The 18,353-nt window shown below is 34.6% G+C and overlaps 12 protein-coding genes and 1 pseudogene across 13 annotated transcripts, besides 5 other annotated features; 6 read left to right on the top strand and 7 right to left on the bottom strand.

Annotated features, from left to right (window-relative positions):
• Positions 1 to 6,948: part of a mobile genetic element that runs on past the window's edge.
• Positions 555 to 1,530, bottom strand: TVAGG3_0100570 (organellar and viral DNA polymerase type B; the record flags this gene model as incomplete). The annotated part of the gene is made up of 1 exon (XM_051222776.1): positions 555 to 1,530. A coding segment is annotated over one exon (976 nt), but the record flags the coding sequence as incomplete, so codon positions are not given.
• On the top strand, positions 1,548 to 2,324 carry TVAGG3_0100560 (uncharacterized protein; the record flags this gene model as incomplete). Its single annotated transcript, XM_051222775.1, has 1 exon — positions 1,548 to 2,324. One exon carries the CDS (start codon positions 1,548 to 1,550, stop codon positions 2,322 to 2,324), a length of 777 nt encoding a protein of 258 aa, XP_051107761.1.
• On the bottom strand, positions 2,521 to 3,135 carry TVAGG3_0100550 (uncharacterized protein; the record flags this gene model as incomplete). The annotated part of the gene is made up of 1 exon (XM_051222774.1): positions 2,521 to 3,135. The coding sequence occupies one exon, from the start codon at positions 3,133 to 3,135 to the stop codon at positions 2,521 to 2,523; it is 615 nt and encodes a 204-aa protein (XP_051107760.1).
• On the bottom strand, positions 3,552 to 4,411 carry TVAGG3_0100540 (annotated as a pseudogene). Its single transcript has one exon. A coding segment is annotated over exon 1 (860 nt).
• On the top strand, positions 4,461 to 5,342 carry TVAGG3_0100530 (uncharacterized protein; the record flags this gene model as incomplete). Its single annotated transcript, XM_001318384.1, has 1 exon — positions 4,461 to 5,342. One exon carries the CDS (start codon positions 4,461 to 4,463, stop codon positions 5,340 to 5,342), a length of 882 nt encoding a protein of 293 aa, XP_001318419.1.
• Positions 5,568 to 6,095, top strand: TVAGG3_0100520 (protein of unknown function, DUF4107 family; the record flags this gene model as incomplete). Its single annotated transcript, XM_001318383.1, has 1 exon — positions 5,568 to 6,095. The coding sequence occupies one exon, from the start codon at positions 5,568 to 5,570 to the stop codon at positions 6,093 to 6,095; it is 528 nt and encodes a 175-aa protein (XP_001318418.1).
• On the bottom strand, positions 6,252 to 6,680 carry TVAGG3_0100510 (uncharacterized protein; the record flags this gene model as incomplete). The annotated part of the gene is made up of 1 exon (XM_001287733.2): positions 6,252 to 6,680. The coding sequence occupies one exon, from the start codon at positions 6,678 to 6,680 to the stop codon at positions 6,252 to 6,254; it is 429 nt and encodes a 142-aa protein (XP_001287734.2).
• Positions 6,681 to 6,948: a terminal%2Cinverted (terminal inverted repeat of Maverick-2 transposon ID:TVAGG3_0100500).
• Positions 6,949 to 7,995: 1,047 nt separating this feature from the next.
• Positions 7,996 to 10,244, bottom strand: TVAGG3_0100490 (galactose-binding domain-like family; the record flags this gene model as incomplete). Its single annotated transcript, XM_001318380.1, has 1 exon — positions 8,436 to 10,244. One exon carries the CDS (start codon positions 10,242 to 10,244, stop codon positions 8,436 to 8,438), a length of 1,809 nt encoding a protein of 602 aa, XP_001318415.1.
• Positions 10,245 to 10,423: 179 nt separating this feature from the next.
• On the bottom strand, positions 10,424 to 10,986 carry TVAGG3_0100480 (structural constituent of ribosome; the record flags this gene model as incomplete). Its single annotated transcript, XM_001318379.1, has 1 exon — positions 10,690 to 10,968. The coding sequence occupies one exon, from the start codon at positions 10,966 to 10,968 to the stop codon at positions 10,690 to 10,692; it is 279 nt and encodes a 92-aa protein (XP_001318414.1).
• Positions 10,987 to 11,186: 200 nt separating this feature from the next.
• On the top strand, positions 11,187 to 11,987 carry TVAGG3_0100470 (protein ubiquitination; the record flags this gene model as incomplete). The annotated part of the gene is made up of 1 exon (XM_001318378.1): positions 11,187 to 11,987. One exon carries the CDS (start codon positions 11,187 to 11,189, stop codon positions 11,985 to 11,987), a length of 801 nt encoding a protein of 266 aa, XP_001318413.1.
• A 1,302-nt stretch (positions 11,988 to 13,289) lies between these two features.
• Positions 13,290 to 13,523: a mobile genetic element.
• A 1-nt stretch (position 13,524) lies between these two features.
• Positions 13,525 to 14,260: a terminal%2Cinverted (terminal inverted repeat of Maverick-1A transposon ID:TVAGG3_0100250).
• Positions 13,525 to 18,353: part of a mobile genetic element that runs on past the window's edge.
• On the bottom strand, positions 14,988 to 15,869 carry TVAGG3_0100450 (uncharacterized protein; the record flags this gene model as incomplete). The annotated part of the gene is made up of 1 exon (XM_001318376.1): positions 14,988 to 15,869. One exon carries the CDS (start codon positions 15,867 to 15,869, stop codon positions 14,988 to 14,990), a length of 882 nt encoding a protein of 293 aa, XP_001318411.1.
• On the top strand, positions 15,919 to 16,776 carry TVAGG3_0100440 (protein of unknown function, DUF4106 family; the record flags this gene model as incomplete). Its single annotated transcript, XM_051222773.1, has 1 exon — positions 15,919 to 16,776. The coding sequence occupies one exon, from the start codon at positions 15,919 to 15,921 to the stop codon at positions 16,774 to 16,776; it is 858 nt and encodes a 285-aa protein (XP_051107759.1).
• Positions 17,198 to 17,839, top strand: TVAGG3_0100430 (uncharacterized protein; the record flags this gene model as incomplete). Its single annotated transcript, XM_051222772.1, has 1 exon — positions 17,198 to 17,839. One exon carries the CDS (start codon positions 17,198 to 17,200, stop codon positions 17,837 to 17,839), a length of 642 nt encoding a protein of 213 aa, XP_051107758.1.

Genomic DNA, 18,353 nt, shown 5'->3' with positions numbered 1-18,353 from the left:
AATTACGTCATAAAGACTATATTCTGTTTTCGGTTTTGTAAATAATGAGTCAAAATTTCTTTTCATCATTACATCGCTGACATTAATGATATCACCAATTCCTTTTTCATTTATTCTCTTCATTAATTCTGCAATAATGACGAATATATAATCTGTTAATTTATTCTCTTCATCGAGGGTTATAGAATGTTTTGAAATTGAATCATTAACTCCTCTAAATAAATCAATAACTTCAGGATACACGTTTTTAATGTCTCGAATAACCCGACCAGTATCCTGTTGTTCATGTTCTTCGTTCCCGTCGTTACGTGGTTTTATATCTCTAACCATCATCAACGCAGCCATAACCGGAGGGTTTGTTGCTATCTGTTCGAAAATCCGTCCGTTATGTACGGTATATCTAAATAATTTCTTTGTGTTTGTTAAAACATTTGAAACAAGTCTTTTAAAACCATCTACAAAATTTCCTGTTTCACCTAATGTTCTTGCAGCATTTACAAGCTCACCCATTCCCGCTTTTGACCCCAAAAACGTCCATATTGCATTTATTTCACTCTGTATAGTTGTCCATTCAGCGAAACTAACACCCGCATTCGCTAAGCTGAAAATGAAATTCAGTGGATCGAACTTAATTCCACCTTCTTTTTCAATTTCAACGAACTCACTAACATGAGATTTTAAATATTCTTTCGTTAAAATTGTTTTCCCCGATGTTATGTCATTAACGAAACTATCACCGTCAAAAGTTAACGAATTCAATTTCGTCGTTGATGCTTTTATTTCATACACCGCTTTATCGATAGTTTTTGGCTCACCTTCTTTAGAAGCATATGAAACATTAATGAATGAATTATATGTATTCATGAATGAATTAAAATCAATGATTTTCATTAATGACGCCTTTAATGATTCATTTACTGTCGAATCCCTTAAAGTAATTAATGAACTGTCATTTATGAAAGGTACACTGCAAACCGTCGAGTTTGGATCAAATGCTATAGTTGGTGCAGGAATATTAATGATATAAGTCATTAAATCATTAAGTGACGTAAATAATGTTGTCGTTTTTGATTTAATTTCTTTAGCATCTGTTATATATGGTAATTTTATTTCTGTAGTTTCTGAATTAAAGATATTCGCTAAAATGTTTTGTAAACTGTTTTGAACAGCTGTGTAAACCGTTGAATCCGGAACTCTTACGATTTCACCATCCTTAATAAAAGGCATTGTACATGGCGTAGTGCTTGGGTCAAATCTTTCGGGATTATAATTCAACATATATTCTAACGCTTCATGAACAGACTTATATACTGTTGTGTCGTTCTTCATGACAACTTCACCATTTACAATGAATGGCATAGTGCATGGAGTTAAAATGGGGTCAAACTTTTCATAGTCCTTCCATGTTATGTATTTCTCGGTATTTCCATCACTGATAACAATATATTTGTCAGTAAGTGTGAGAGAGTATTGACCAAAATATAAACGTTTAGCTCTGTCAGCTTCATACGCATATGCAGCTATACTCATATTTTAATGAGAATAAAATGTTGTTCTATTTGCAAAGTACAGACCCAAACGAATACGGGACAGTAAAACTACAAACAAACTTAGGTCTACAGAATGAGCCACTTGCATTCAGAATGGTTGACTTTAATACTATTGCTTCATTCGTTATAACTGACGAAACAGATTTCATGGAGCTTGAAATAGATGGAAAGAAGCACGAAATAAGATTTCACAATAATGTAGAATATAAGATGGAAACATTAGCTGGAGTGTTAAATGCTCTCATAAATACTACAATAAACAAGGATAACGGAGAAAACTTAATGAATGTTAAACTTATTGCAGGAGTTTTGAAGTTCAGTTATGCGAAAGAGTTTAAGATACCAAGAATGAGTCATAGAGTACAACTTCTTTTGGGAGCATACCATATGACATTTCCTTTGAAAAGTGTTGACAAAACGATTGAGATGAAATCTGTTCCATACGTATGTTATGGCAATTGTTTGTACATTGAGTCAAAAATAGCTAATGTCACAGGTATTTCAGGAGTTAATAGTAAAGGTTCAGTAGAATATAAATCCTTCTGTTATGAAGTAAATTCAATGTTCATTCCAAACGTTCCTGTCATAGCAACTCATTTAGGTAAATGGGTTCGCATTAGTCCTCATAATTTGAAAGACATGCAATTCAGACTTGTTGACTTTCAAGGAGAGCCTGTAGAACTGAAGGCACCAGTGCGAATGACTGTTGAAGTTGACTTTTTAGAAAATATTAAATGCAACAGCTTACAAGAGAACTCAGAGCTAAAAATATAAAGTATGAATGTTATGTATTAGGTCATGAACTTTGGTTGTTGCTGTTTGATGAAACAAATGAGTTAGTTATGTCAGTCAAGAGAACAGAAAAATATTGTGTTAGTGAAAACTGCACCAAGTCAATAAGATTAGGTTTGCATTATGAAGATGAGTTCGATACTGTTGAAGAAGTTTTGGATAGATATTACAAATTGCTTTAATTTACTAAAACATATTTCAAACAAAGCTTATAGTAAGTAGATAGTTTTGTATACTCGTTCGAATATTTATACTTAAACTCAACTCCTGGAGTACCTGGTGTTTCAATGATGCGGATGTTACCTATTTTCATGAATATTGGAGTTTGACCACAGCATTCGATTTCAGGGTCGAGATAGTCAATGACACATTGTTTCCCTGTTATTCGTGAGATAACATTTTCAAGGTCCTCCTTTGTTAGAATTATTTGGTTCTTACTTATAAGATTTGTCAAAAGCTTCTTATCGTCTTTGAGTAAAATTGTTTGGTATAACTGAAGAAGGTAATGGTCTACGTTATCTGAAGGATTTGTTTGAACATTTGTGTAAGGGTTGTCGTTGGCTTCTCTTGAAAGAATTTGGTCCAGTGGTGGATACTCTAACTTAACATCTGATGTAGCGTTAGCGTTTGAAGCTGTGTTTAAATTCACGGATTTCAGTTCTGGTTCTTTTTCTTTCAAACACTCTGAACTATAGTTCTTTATGACAATATTGTTTGTCGTTCGTGAGTCAACATTTGATGTTGGTTCAATTGGAACATTAACGGCACCAGCTAAGATGGATTTGCTTCTCATTTCATATAGAATAAAAACCTTTTATATGTATGAAATGAACAATATACTCGACAAGGGTTTGAATGTAAAGCTAACGAATGAAAATATTGTTGAATTCACTGAGACAGGAGCTGTGTATAAAGATGTAGAACTACTGAACAAAAGAGCTAAGGGAAGAAGCAGGAATATGAACAAAGGGTGGAAGCCTATAAAAATTTATGTCAATGATGGCTCAGGAGGTTCAAACATAAAGTATGCAGAAAGTTATAGAGTTTATGCTCTCAAAGGTGAAAAGCCTTCATTTAAGAACAGCTATTCTAACGCATATCCTCAAAAGCTAACGGATGGGGAAGTGGATGATATGAATGACAGCAAAAATATTAACAGAAATGGCGACAGAGATGCATGGAATTTGTTTACCATCAGTCAATTGAAGGTTAAACTTTAAAACAATGTTGGTCGTTCCCATGGAATATTTTTGACTTTAATGGTATTAGTCATGATATGAATCTCAAGGTATGAACGAGGAGAGATGAGAGACTTATATGCTTCCCAAATTTCTTCAAAAGGTAATGTTATACCTGACTGTTTCCAAATGAGTTCAATATCATAGCGTGAGAAACCTTGAAAGATAACGAAGTCAGTTATGAGACGTTTTATGTTTAAAGCAAGAAACGCCATGTTTGCATAAGTATTGCTACAGTTAATGGTAATGTCTGACTTTAGTTATGATGTTAGCTAATGGTGAGTCTGGTTTTGACACTAAACCTTTTCCGGCGAAGTCGTCACAAACGAGCAGAGTGTTTGAAGGATACTTTTTGAAGGGGTATTTTGAAAGTTTTGACAGAATGTAGTTTGTAAGTCGTTTCATATCGTAAACTCCTGAGTACTGACGTAAGTGGTGTTTGTCAATAATTCTTTCCATCTCTTCTGAAGTCTTTTGCATTCCTGACTGTATAAATTCAACGATGGCATAATATTTTCTCTTACGTCGAATGTAACGTTGAAGAAATTCAATGAGTTCACTGTCTGGAACTTTAACGACAGAGGCTTGAACTTTTGACATAAATGTTTTCGCTGTTGAGTCCATAGAGTCTGAAGTTGCTGATATAATGATTTGGTCATAGTAAGAGTCGTTTCCTAAACGCTCTGTTATGAGTATATGACGAATGAGGTTAAATGTCTTACCTGAACCCATCTTTCCACAATAGAAATACACACCATTTGAACAGAATTCATAATCTTTGCTGAAAGGAAGAATAAGAGAAGAGTTAAGTTTGTCTGTAGTTTCATTCATGTCTTCATCTACGTCATGTATTAAATGCTTCATTTTATCTCCATTAAAAATGCAAGTCAGAAATATTCAGAACATAGCACCGAGTCTAACTGACAAGAGTATAAAGATATACTATGAACACGTTATGATGAAACCAACCAAAATTCAAGAAAGTCAGTATACTTATGAATATCCAAGACACTGGGTAGAGTATGTAGGAGGTGAGAAAGCTATTGAAATAAGACAAGTTAGAAGTATTCCAGCAGGAAGGACAATATTATTGAAGAACTTTAATGTTTTGAGATATAATGATGAAACAAAGAAGCAAGATAGTTTCCCTGTTGCTGTGTATGTGAACCTAGACACAGGAGATGACATGAAAGTTTTTAATACAAAGCTTCAAACGGTAGTGAGAGAACAACTGACTGCGGAAGGGCATCCATTACCTTCAGAAGTTACCATAGCATATAATTTTGAAACAAACTCAATAGATTTTAAAGTCATCTCTGCAAAGAAGTCAGGTTTTACATTTAATGAAGCAGATGTATATTCGAATGAAAACTTCAAAGCTATTGCATGGTTAGATAATGACGATTGCTTTAAGAAAATATTTAAATACAGTAACTCAACGATGTCAATAGATGACCTTCGTGGAATGTTACCATCGACGTTTACAGTTGAAGGCTCAGCAGGATTGCTTACAAGATTGTCAATTGGTGGTATTTGGTCTCGTGAGAACATTGTTATAAAATCCAGTATAAGTGAATTTGCTGAAGAATCTATATTATGTCTTTCAAACTACATGTATTCGCCGCCGAAGCATTATAGTATAACAAACTTTGTCAGTAAGTTTAACATAAGACTTGTCGAACCTTCTTCAATGAAAGATGTTGTGCTACCCAAAGACGGAAAGGATGGACTCATTATTGAGATGATTTTAATAGCATATTAAATGAGCTTGTTCTTGAAGGTCATTCATGATGAAATAACTGTTGTAGAAGATGTTAGCAATTGTTCAGACATTTTGAAGCGTATAGATGATATAAGAAAGAAGTTAGATAGACCGCAAAGCGGTGAGGGCGAAGCCCGTGAGAATGTTTATGTTTCATTGACTTTCTCCAGTAACGAGAACTTTTATGAGATAATATTGAAGAGAGATGATTTTAATATGGGGTAAATGGTAGCTTGGGCAGCTTTAGGCGCAATGGGAACAAAAGCATTAGCATTTGGAGCAAAAGCACTTGGAGCTTATGACGCAGTAAATAAAATGAGTGGAGGAAGGGTTTCGAAGACATTAGATGCAAATAAAGGGAAGATTGGAGGCTGGGTTGCAAAGAAGTTAAGATTAAATAAAATAGGGCTCATAAATAAAGCATCCAATTTGGTTGCAACTGAGTCAGAAAATGCTTTAGGAAAGGACGATGAGTTTGCAAAACACGCAAAAGACTTTAATGACCAGATGAAAGGTGAAACAATGCATTTAAATAGAGTCGATGGAACTAAAGAAAATGTTTCTTCTCCACCAGCGGTTTATCCATACGGACCTTATGGAATGTATGGAAACCCTTATGAACGACCATTTGACCCATTGACTGGTGGAAGTAACTGGTATCATTACGGACGAAGAAGAAAGATAGTCAAGTTGGAGACGGACGTAAAGAAAGCAACTAAAAAGAAACCAAGGAAGAGAGTTATAAAGCAATGAATTCAACAAGGTTAGAAATGAGGGTAGAAATGAGGTTAGATCTACCCTTCTACCCTAAATTTATTTTTGCGCTATGTTTTCATACGTGTGAGGGTGGTGATATCATTAATTTTTAAGTTTATTTTTTATAAATGACAGAACAAAAATAAAGCATATCTACTCAACAGGAATGAGACCCTTACTGACTATGTATTCGTTTAATGCTTGATGAAAACAATGGTACATATTATCGTATGGGTATACACAACGTCTGTTTCCATCGTCGTCGTATATGTAGAGCTCAAATCCAGTCCAACCTTCTTTTGTACAATATGTAGCTTTATTTAAAATTATGTAGATAAGGCAATTTTCTTCATCGCTCCAGAAATAATTTTTGTTCTTTGTTGAAATAGTTTTCGTTCCTCTGCGACCATAAGGAATGTATGCAATAAATTTAGCATCATAAGGGATTGTAATATATTCAGGGTTTCTTTCATCGTCAATGGGTCTGTCTTTGTTAAAATGCATGTTTCTCAGTTTTACTTGAGTTTTGAATAGTTCACGGAAACGTTCTGGGAAAGAGTCATAGTAAATGTAGTCAGACATGTCTTTGTAATGAAATAAAAAATTTAAAAAAAATAAAAATAAGGTTATTTTTTATTTAGTGAGGACGGTAGTGAAGTCATTAGTGAAGTCGTTAGTGAAGTCGTTAGTGAAGTTGTTTATGTGTCAGATGGTTTTGTAAATATTTAAGGTTAAGTTGTGTTATGGTTGTGTTGTAAAATATACGTTACCGGTTTCGTAAAGTGTCAAAACCGCTAAGTTGCGTACGGAGGCGCGCAGTGCCACAGTACACCACTTAGGGATACTAACTCCACTAAGTTGAGGAGATGCGCAACACATCGGATATAAACGGTTTGAAGACCCGGATATAGTGCTCCGCATCTCCTCCAGTGGCACAGCCCTTTAACTTGGGCGGGGCATCCATCGGCAACAATTGCAGAAAGGAAATCCTTTGGGAAGGTAAAACATTCAAAGAAATTATTGTAATCCCTGGCATTCCAACCATCAGCGATCATAGTATCAATGAAGATATGGTTCTTCATTTTTGCTGGATTGCTAGCCATCACAAAAAAGCCATGCCGGCTTCCGTGTGATGCCGCATCAATTGTTATCGAATAGTAGCCCATCTTGTCAAGCTCAACGTGTATTTTTGGAGCTACCAAGTCGGCTAATGTAATGATTCCATCCCTTATCTCGTCTCTTCTATATGGGATCTTGAGTTGAAAATTGATTACTCCCTTGAAGGTGGAGTAGACATGTCGGGCGAAATCTTCTAGTACACCTGAAGCGGCCATATTGATTGACATGTTGGTATCCACAACAAATTTTACAACATAAAGTAATTTTCTATCTTGTTTTATTAAATCTCTTCTCGTATATGGATTATTTTCACATTGTATTTGATATATATGCTGATGATCTTCATCAAATTCTGATGGTTTTCGATGATAAATGCAGCGCATATATGTTTTTGTTAGTAAATTGTAATGTATCGCTAAACAATAACAATAAAGTCTTTTTCGTTCTTTCGATTTTTCGCTTGTATCTGGAAGATAAGCAATATTGAAACATACTCGACATTTATTATTAGTTGAGAATTTAGTATCCTCGAATTTTGGTAAGGGAGGTACTTTTCGAGGGATATTTTTGGGAGGAAGTTTGCAATCAATCCATCCCTCAAATTTGGATTCATATTCATCTTGTGTTTCAGTCATTAATTCTTAAAAATAAAAAGGGTAAAAACTAAATAAAATGGGTAAAATTCAATAGTGTCTGTGCTATCGTTCAATTTGAAGGTGTCTTTTGAAACCGCAAGACACATTGAATTTTTGAATAGTGTATTATGGTTTGACAGACACCAATGAAAAAAAATAAAATGATATTTATTTTAAATATATAAGATCCTTATATAAAATATAAATATTTTATTGTTTTATTTTCTTGTTTTAGAAATGTTTTTTATTGAAAAATCAATAAAACTAACTCCAAAATAAAATTTTTGATTTAAAGACACTATGATGACACCAGGCAAATCTTCCAAGACACCTATCGTCGGGAATCTAACAACCCTATGATGATGATTCCGCCCCCTAAAAACCTCAAAAACTTTTATTTCCCTGCCTATCATTCATATTGAATGTGAAGGGCAAATAACCCGCCATTTGCCCATGTATAATTTTAAAGGTCTTGCAGGAATTATTAAATTTGTGAATGTAAGTTTGTAACAAAATGAAATCATTATCTCAATAACAATAAAACACAAAAATAATATAAAATAAAACAAACAATTTAAAAATTTCATTGAAGAGAACCAAAAATTTCGAATCTTGAAATAGAGAGAGCGAAGTAACCAAGAGGATTAGCTCTATCCTGGTTAAACTTAATGTATTTGAATGGCTGCGTTGGCTGCTGAAGGTGGAAGTAAGCAGATTTGCCAGGACCATTCAAACAATCGTTGGAAACCTGTTTATCGATCAATGTCCACGTTTCACCGTTATTTGAGCCGCTGACCGACCAATTATTTATGTGTCCTCTTCCACTTTCTGAGTGAGTTTTCACGGAATAGCCAGTGATTACTGCTCTGTCCCAGTTGAGTCTGAGCATGACCCAGGATGGAGAAGCTTCGTTTGTTCCGAACCATTCATTTGGCTTGTTCTGAATAATTATACTTGGATCTCCATGATAAACGCTGGAAGCAGTAACTGTAATTGATGGATCGCCACGCGGTGTTACTGGCTGCTCAGTTCTGTAGTAGTTGCAGATTCCGGCGAAGTCATCTCCGCCATCAATGTGATAATACGTCGAAGGAATGAGAAGGCGCTTAAATACGAGAGACTTATCAACAGTATACGTGGGCTCTCCAATAGGAAGCTTCGCTTGGCCTGGGAATTTCGATTTCAGGCCAATTCTGGCAAATGAAAGCCTGAAATCGTTTAAATCGACAAGCGATGCTGGTAATTGGAGAAATTCGAGTAAACTGTTCGTATCTAAACGCTCAATTCTGATGTTTTTGATTAATCTCGTAAATTTTTGAGGGGAAGTTGAAATGAAATTAAGTAGCCAGCGGAAAACTGACGTTTCGTTGGCTGGCAAAAATCGTGGTGATGACATAACGTGTGATAAAATGTTGGAATTCAGATAATTGAAAGTTGGAAAGTCCTTAACCACTTCAAACTTGGCTGCAACGGAATCTATGAGACGCTCTGGAACACGACCAAGGTGGCTGAAGCCAAGGATCAAGGAAATTAAGGTATAAGGGTCTTTTGCCATATGAATGAAATTACTTACTGCCGAAACGAGCTGTTTCATGCCTAAAGCGTCGCCCATTGTCAAGATGAAGACAGCGTTAATGCCCATGATGTCGATTGACTTTCCTTGGAGGTAATTTACGATAACTTGGAAAGGACCTCTGATTTTAGGAGCTGCCATCTCTTTTATACTAGGCTTTGACTTCATAAGCTCCATTCCAACTGTAGAAAGTGAGTAAAGAGCTCCACTCCAAACTTTATATTTTTTATCGAAGTGGAAAATGGTAAAATCTTGGTAAGCTTCCATCGATAGGACATTGTGAACATTGAGGAACTGCGGCGTACAGTTTGCGATGATTGTTCGGCGCAGAGGAATCAAATTTACTTGTTTGCCATCAACAATGAGTCCGCTGATTGATTTCTTGAAGAAAGCTTTCTGTGAATGATCAAGGAAGCCTGCGATAAGAATAAATGGATCGGTTTCTAGGTTTTTATCTAAAACTCTTAATGATTGAACGCCAAGAGGTAAGAACATCTTTCTATAATAATCCATATCATCAACTGGCTTCAAGCCTACAATTAGAGACATGTTTGGGTATAAATAAAAGGGATCTGCTTTCATAATAGTGATTGAAGGAAGTGTTGCGCCATATTTGATGGCTTTATCTGCTATCTCTGAGGTTTTAAATTTAACAATTGCAATGGAGAGATGAATAATGCTTTTGTCAATGAATTGTCTCAAAACATGAATAAAATCATATGGACCGATATTAGAAATAAGAGGTATGATCTCTTCAGCTGTTTGCCCAGCATTATCAAGAATTAACATGACATATTCATCAAGATAATGAAAATCCATTTTTTTGTAAAAAAAAATTCTCTATCGGTATTTTTATTCAAAAAAATCAATAAATTGGTTTATAATCTAATATCTTTATGATTCATGACTTCTCAGATCTTCATTCACACTTGTTTTGGAATAATTTTGCATATCATGAACATGATATTACTTATAAAGAGTCTTTTAGATGGCATCAAATTTGATGTATTTTCCAATCTTATCTTTGTGTTACTTCAATTTCTGCATCATGCAATAAAATATATTTAATTTAAAATAACGTTTCAAAATGTCATTTGGTTTAACAGTTCAAGCTATCTCCTGTTCATTTAAAACACTATGATGGCATAAAAATTCAAAAACATAGATCAATATATGATTCACAATAAATAAGCCTTTTTTATTAAAATAAATTGTAGTAATTCGATTTGATTTCGAGAAATATAGGGTTTAATATCAAAGGAATTTATTTAGCCTGAGCTTCGCGGATACGCTTGTAAGCAGCACGAGCTGTGAGAGCAGCTGGTGTTGTTGGTGTGTAAGCGCCACCAGCGACAGCCTTGCCGCACTTTGTGCATGTCCAAATGCCGACAGCATTACGCTTGACTGAATCCTTGCCGCAGAATGCGCATGGATACTTCTTGCGCTGTGAAATTTCGATTTTCTTGATTGTCTTACGAAGTGAAGCACCATAGCGAACGCCGTACTTGCCACAGATGCCAACTTTCTTTGTTCTGCGTGCCATTGGAAAAAAGGATGGCCGCCAAAAAAGTGACACTTCGAATCAATTCTTCTAAATTAAATTGATATTCGTGCGGATATATCTCATATGCTAATTAAATACTATATATTTTATATAAAAAAGTAATATTGTTAATCAAATTTCATCTATTCGATCTGATATCTTTATTATCATCGATTTCCTCATATTTGACATATAGTTTTTTCTTCTAATGAGTTTCAATGTTGTGTGGCATTTGGATTTTTGCATGTAGTGAATTACGAAGTATATATAAATACTACATTGATGCATATGTTGCGCTTTATCAGCTAAAAACAGAAAAAGAAGAATTAAACACAATATACAAAATGATCAAAACAGAACTGCTTAAATCAATGAAATATCTTCCCAAAAATATTATAAGGGATATTTTAGATTTTATCCCGTATAATAATCGTTATACAAAGTCATATTTGTCACCTGTCAAATGCATATTTGATGATTTTCATGTAACAGATGTCAACAATGTTGAAGATATTTCAAGCTTCCTGTTTTATAAAGAGTATGGAATTAAATTATACAAAAATGATAATTTGAAAGAATTTGAATCAGTAAATCTCGATATTCAAACAGAAAAAGCAATTTTCGGAATGTTATGTATAATGACAAAGAAAAATGGAGACAAACAAACTGCTCTTCATTATGCAGTAGCAAATAGTAGTAAAGAAATTGTCGAACTTCTTGTTTCGCATGGTGCGAATATCAATGAAAAAGATGGAAATGGAATAACTCCTCTTCAATATGCAGTAGGAAATAATCATAAAGAGTTGGTTGAATTTCTTGTATCTCATGGTGCGAATATCAATGGAAAACACGGAGACGGACAAACCGCTCTTCATTGTTCAACATGTTATAATAATCATAAAGAAGTAGCTGAATTTCCTGTTTTACAAGTTGCAAAAAAGAATTCTTTTGGAGATGAAATAAAAAATAATTATGTTCTCAGCACTGATTCTATTCGTAAAAGCAATTTTTTACGATAATCTAGGGTGGAAAGACAGGAGTACGGCCATGATATATATCAAGAAGGTCTGACCTCATTATTAGCAAAATCCTCAATATTCACCTCTCTCATATTTCCAGAAGGTCGGGAAGTCCAAACCTGGAGAACAGACTTCCTTTTTGGCTTCCTGGTACTAAAAAGAGTCGTGATGGCTTCTAATGATTCAGGTGGCCCCAGTTTTTGGCAAAAAATGTAAATTTATACATATTCGTGACAAATCATTCAAAATTTGATCTCGATGTCTGACACTCTCTCAATATTTTTGTGATGATCTTGTGTTACTTTGTATTCTTATATGATTGTGTATAAAATTTACCGCTTGGAATAGAAATTTGAAATTTGATCAAATTGAATTTTCGGGGATTTAAATGGATCAATGGTTTGACTTAAATTGATATACTATTGGTTTCAAAACGAATAAAAATTGCAATTTTCGAAAAATGTCAAATTAATCTTTTGAAAACAGTGATTTCAAGAAACAATTCACGTATAATATATAGAGTATTCTATAAGCACACAGTTCAGCGGTGGGCTGATAAAGACTGACTTGAATTCATGTATAGATCCGTATTTTTCCCAAGTGAGCGGGGTATCTCTAATCCCAGCCGTATCGTCCTCCCAGTGTCAGTTTTTAATATAAAATCCAAATTTTTTTTAAAAATAAAAATTTCGAGAAATTTTTTAAGTTTTTTCTTTGATTTCAATAATACAAAATAAATTTGGGAGTAAAAAGACACTATTTAATGAAATTCATATGAGTGAATGTGGATAAATACTCTCAAAACATACAATTTATATATTTTTTCTTTATGTTATCAACTAATTAGTGATAATTTTTTTTGAATCAGATTTTTTTTCATTAAAAACATAATATATAACGCAATAATGATGTACACATACGTATCTACACATCAAAATATAAAGTTTGTTTTGGTCTGGGCATCCCAACCAAAAATTCTTAAAAAATTGAATAAAATTGAATACTTGGGGCTGGGATACCCAGCCCGAAACCGAATTGAATTTTTTGAATTAAAGAATATATTTACGTATTTATAATATATATGTGATGTTTATAAAAAATACTGAATTTTTGTAAAAAAAATTCAATTTATTCAAAACGTACATTAAGTGATCACTTCATTAGTAGGATCAGCGATCCTACTAAATGGTGAGAATGCCACTAGATAAAAAGGGAGTCCTTGGAGCTCTTGATCTCTTGTCAGTAGAGTCCATAATGAGGCATGGCATCTACTGATTAGAGATCAGAGCAATCCTACCTTACCTTCAGGAGCTACAAAGCTCCTAATCGTTACGAGAGGGAGCCTTGGAGCTCCTGAAGCTCATCAGCAGAGGCTATTTACCATTTGGGCCTCTTATGATGAAAGATGCGAAGCTCTTCTACGAACCAGGAGCTCCAAAGCTCCTAATCCTTACGAAAGGGAGCTTTGGAGCTCCTGAGTCTTCATCAACAGAGTCCCAGATGGTAAATGTCCTATGCTGATGAAAGATGCGAAGCAAGTTAGTATACATATCTTGGGTACGGCGGCACTGCGTTCCACCTTACCCAAGATAACGGTTTGACACTTTACGAAACCGGTAACGTATATTTTACAACACAAACACAAACACTAACTTAACCTTAAATATTTACAAAGCCGCCAACCACTTCACCTCACTAACATTTTCGCTAACGACTTCACTAATGAAAAAATAAACGTTCTCACTAACGTTCCCACTAATGTTCTCATTTACAAAAGTATTGCAGCGCTTCCCATTGCTGTGCTTCACACAATAGTTCATATTCTTCAGTATCGCTGCTGTCACTCCAATCGTCAGAGTCAAAGTCACTGTCAAAATAAATGTTAGTAAGTTTTGACAAAGCTAATGAAACACGCTTACCGTTTGTATCTATTGCTTTTATATATCTCCCATTATGTTTGTTGTCATAAACGCTCAAACTAACTTTACCCTTTCTCCCTCGTATCTGATAGAATGTATTTTCACGAGGAACGAAGAACAAATTCTTGAACTCATGACCGTTGTAGTTTGTTATCTCAATAGTTTTCGTCATTACATCCAAAATAAAATAAAAAATAAACTTAAAAAATAAACTTAAAAATAAATGATATCACCACCCTCACACGTATGAAAACATAGCACAAAAATAAACTTAGGGTAGATGGTTAGATCTAACCTCATTTCTAACCTCATTTCTACCCTGTTGAATTCATTGCTTTATAACTCTCTTCCTTGGTTTCTTTTTAGTTGCTTTCTTCACGTCTGTCTCCAACTTGACTGTCTTTCTTCTTCGTCCGTAATGATACCAGTTACTTCCACCAGTCAATGGGTCAAATGGTCTTTCGTAAGGGTTTCCATACATTCCATAGGGACCATACGGAAGAACTACTGGTGGAGAAGAAACATTTTCTTTAGTTCCATCGACTCTATTTAAATGCATTGTTTCACCTTTCATCTGGTCATTAAAGTCTTTTGCGTGTTTTGCAAACTCATCGTCCTTTCCTAAAGCATTTTCTGACTCAGTTGCAACCAAATTGGATGCTTTATTTATGAGCCCTATTTTATTTAATCTTAACTTCTTTGCAACCCAGCCTCCAATCTTCCCTTTATTTGCATCTAATGTCTTCGAAACCCTTCCTCCACTCATTTTATTTACTGCGTCATAAGCTCCAAGTGCTTTTGCTCCAAATGCTAATGCTTTTGTTCCCATTGCGCCTAAAGCTGCCCAAACTACCATTTACCCCATATTAAAATCATCTCTCTTCAATATTATCTCATAAAAGTTCTCGTTACTGGAGAAAGTCAATGAAACATAAGCGTTCTCACGGGCTTCGCCCTCACCGCTTTGCGGTCTATCTAACTTCTTTCTTATATCATCTATACGCTTCAAAATGTCTGAACAATTGCTAACATCTTCTACAACAGTTATTTCATCATGAATGACCTTCAAGAACAAGCTCATTTAATATGCTATTAAAATCATCTCAATAATGAGTCCATCCTTTCCGTCTTTGGGTAGCACAACATCTTTCATTGAAGAAGGTTCGACAAGTCTTATGTTAAACTTACTGACAAAGTTTGTTATACTATAATGCTTCGGCGGCGAATACATGTAGTTTGAAAGACATAATATAGATTCTTCAGCAAATTCACTTATACTGGATTTTATAACAATGTTCTCACGAGACCAAATACCACCAATTGACAATCTTGTAAGCAATCCTGCTGAACCTTCTACTGTAAACGTCGATGGTAACATTCCACGAAGGTCATCTATTGACATCGTTGAGTCACTGTATTTAAATATTTTCTTAAAGCAATCGTCATTATCTAACCATGCAATAGCTTTGAAGTTTTCATTCGAATATACATCTGCTTCATTAAATGTAAAACCTGACTTCTTTGCAGAGATGACTTTAAAATCTATTGAGTTTGTTTCAAAATTATATACTATGGTAACTTCTGAAGGTAATGGATGCCCTTCCGCAGTCAGTTGTTCTCTCACTACCGTTTGAAGCTTTGTATTAAAAACTTTCATGTCATCTCCTGTATCTAAGTTCACATACACAGCAACAGGGAAACTATCTTGCTTCTTTGTTTCATCATTATATCTCAAAACATTAAAGTTCTTCAATAATATTGTCCTTCCTGCTGGAATACTTCTAACTTGTCTTATTTCAATAGCTTTCTCACCTCCTACATACTCTACCCAGTGTCTTGGATATTCATAAGTATACTGACTTTCTTGAATTTTGGTTGGTTTCATCATAACGTGTTCATAGTATATCTTTATACTCTTGTCAGTTAGACTCAGTGCTATGTTCTGAATATTTCTGACTTGCATTTTTAATGGAGATAAAATGAAGCATTTAATACATGACGTAGATGAAGACATGAATGAAAGCAGTGAAAAGCTCAACAGTTCTCTCATTCTTCCTTTCAGCAAAGATTATGAATTCTGTTCAAATGGTGTGTATTTCTATTGTGGAAAGATGGGGTCAGGAAAGACATTCAACCTCATTCGTCATATACTCATAACAGAGCGTTTAGGAAACGACTCTTACTATGACCAAATCATTATATCAGCAACTTCAGACTCTATGGATTCAACAGCGAAAACATTTATGTCAAAAGTTCAAGCCTCTGTCGTTAAAGTTCCAGACAGTGAACTCATTGAATTTCTTCAACGTTACATTCGACGTAAGAGGAAATATTATGCCATCGTTGAATTTATACAGTCAGGAATGCAAAAGACTTCTGAGGAGATGGAAAGAATTATTGACAAACAACACTTACGTCAATACTCAGGAGTTTACGATATGAAACGACTGACAAACTACATTCTGTCAAAACTTTCAAAATACCCCTTCAAAAAGTATCCATCAAACACTTTATTAGTTTGTGATGATTTCGCTGGTAAAGGTTTAGTGTCAAAACCAGACTCACCATTAGCTAACATCATTACTAAAGTCAGACATTACCACTTAACTGTAGCAATACTTATGCAAACATGGAGGTTTTTAGCTTTAAACATAAAACGTCTCATAACTGACTTCGTTATCTTTCAAGGTTTCTCACGTTATGATATTGAACTCATTTGGAAACAGTCAGGTATAACATTACCTTTTGAAGAAATTTGGGAAGCATATAAGTCTCTCATCATCTCTCCTCGTTCATACCTTGAGATTCATATCATGACTAATACCATTAAAGTCAAAAATATTCCATGGGAACGACCAACATTGTTTTAAAGTTTAACCTTCAATTGACTGATGGTAAACAAATTCCATGCATCTCTGTCGCCATTTCTGTTAATATTTTTGCTGTCATTCATATCATCCACTTCCCATCCGTTAGCTTTTGAGGATATGCGTTAGAATAGCTGTTCTTAAATGAAGGCTTTTCACCTTTGAGAGCATAAACTCTATAACTTTCTGCATACTTTATGTTTGAACCTCCTGAGCCATCATTGACATAAATTTTTATAGGCTTCCACCCTTTGTTCATGTTCCTGCTTCTTCCCTTAGCTCTTTTGTTCAGTAGTTCTACATCTTTATACACAGCACCTGTCTCAGTGAATTCAACAATATTTTCATTCGTTAGCTTTGCATTCAAACCCTTGTCGAGTATATTGTTCATTCATACATATAAAAGGTTTTTATTCTATATGAAATGAGAAGCAAATCCATCTTAGCTGGTGCCGTTAATGTTCCAATTGAACCAACATCAAATGTTGACTCACGAACGACAAACAATATTGTCATAAAGAACTATAGTTCAGAGTGTTTGAAAGAAAAAGAACCAGATCTTAAGTCGGGACCTTCGGTCTTGGCGCATGACGCCGTGAATTTAAACACAGCTTCAAACGCTAACGCTACATCAGATGTTAAGTTAGAGTATCCACCACTGGACCAAGTTCTTTCAAGAGAAGCCAACGACAACCCTTACACAAATGTTCAAACAAATCCTTCAGATAACGTAGACCATTACCTTCTTCAGTTATACCAAACAATTTTACTCAAAGACGATAAGAAGCTTTTGACAAATCTTATAAGCAAGAACCAAATAATTCTAACAAAGGAGGACCTTGAAAATGTTATCTCACGAATAACAGGGAAACAATGTGTCATTGACTATCTCGACCCTGAAATCGAATGCTGTGGTCAAACTCCACTATTCATGAAAATAGGTAACATCCGCATCATTGAAACATCAGGAACTACAGGAGTTGAGTTTAAGTATAAATATTCGAATGAATATACAAAACTTTCAACAGAATATAAACTTTGCTTGAAATATGTTTTAGTAAATTAAAGCAGTCAGGACCTTCGGTCTTGGCGCTTTGCGCCGTCAGTCAAAAAATTTCAAGTTAGCAATTTGTAATATCTATCCAAAACTTCTTCAACAGTATCGAACTCATCTTCATAATGCAAACCTAATCTTATTGACTTGGTGCAGTTTTCACTAACACAATATTTTTCTGTTCTCTTGACTGACATAACTAACTCATTTGTTTCATCAAACAGCAACAACCAAAGTTCATGACCTAATACATAACATTCATACTTTATATTTTTAGCTCTGAGTTCTCTTGTAAGCCGTTGCATTTAATATTTTCTAAAAAGTCAACTTCAACAGTCATTCGCACTGGTGCCTTCAGTTCTACAGGCTCTCCTTGAAAGTCAACAAGTCTGAATTGCATGTCTTTCAAATTATGAGGACTAATGCGAACCCATTTACCTAAATGAGTTGCTATGACAGGAACGTTTGGAATGAACATTGAATTGACTGCATAACAGAAAGAACTTATATTCTACTGAACCTTTAC

The sequence above is a fragment of the Trichomonas vaginalis genome, chromosome IV (genome assembly GCF_026262505.1).
Source record: "Trichomonas vaginalis G3 chromosome IV, whole genome shotgun sequence".
NCBI classification, from domain to species: domain Eukaryota; phylum Parabasalia; order Trichomonadida; family Trichomonadidae; genus Trichomonas; species Trichomonas vaginalis.
Note: the sequence above shows the minus strand (reverse complement) of the source record. Positions and strands in the feature narration are given on the sequence as shown.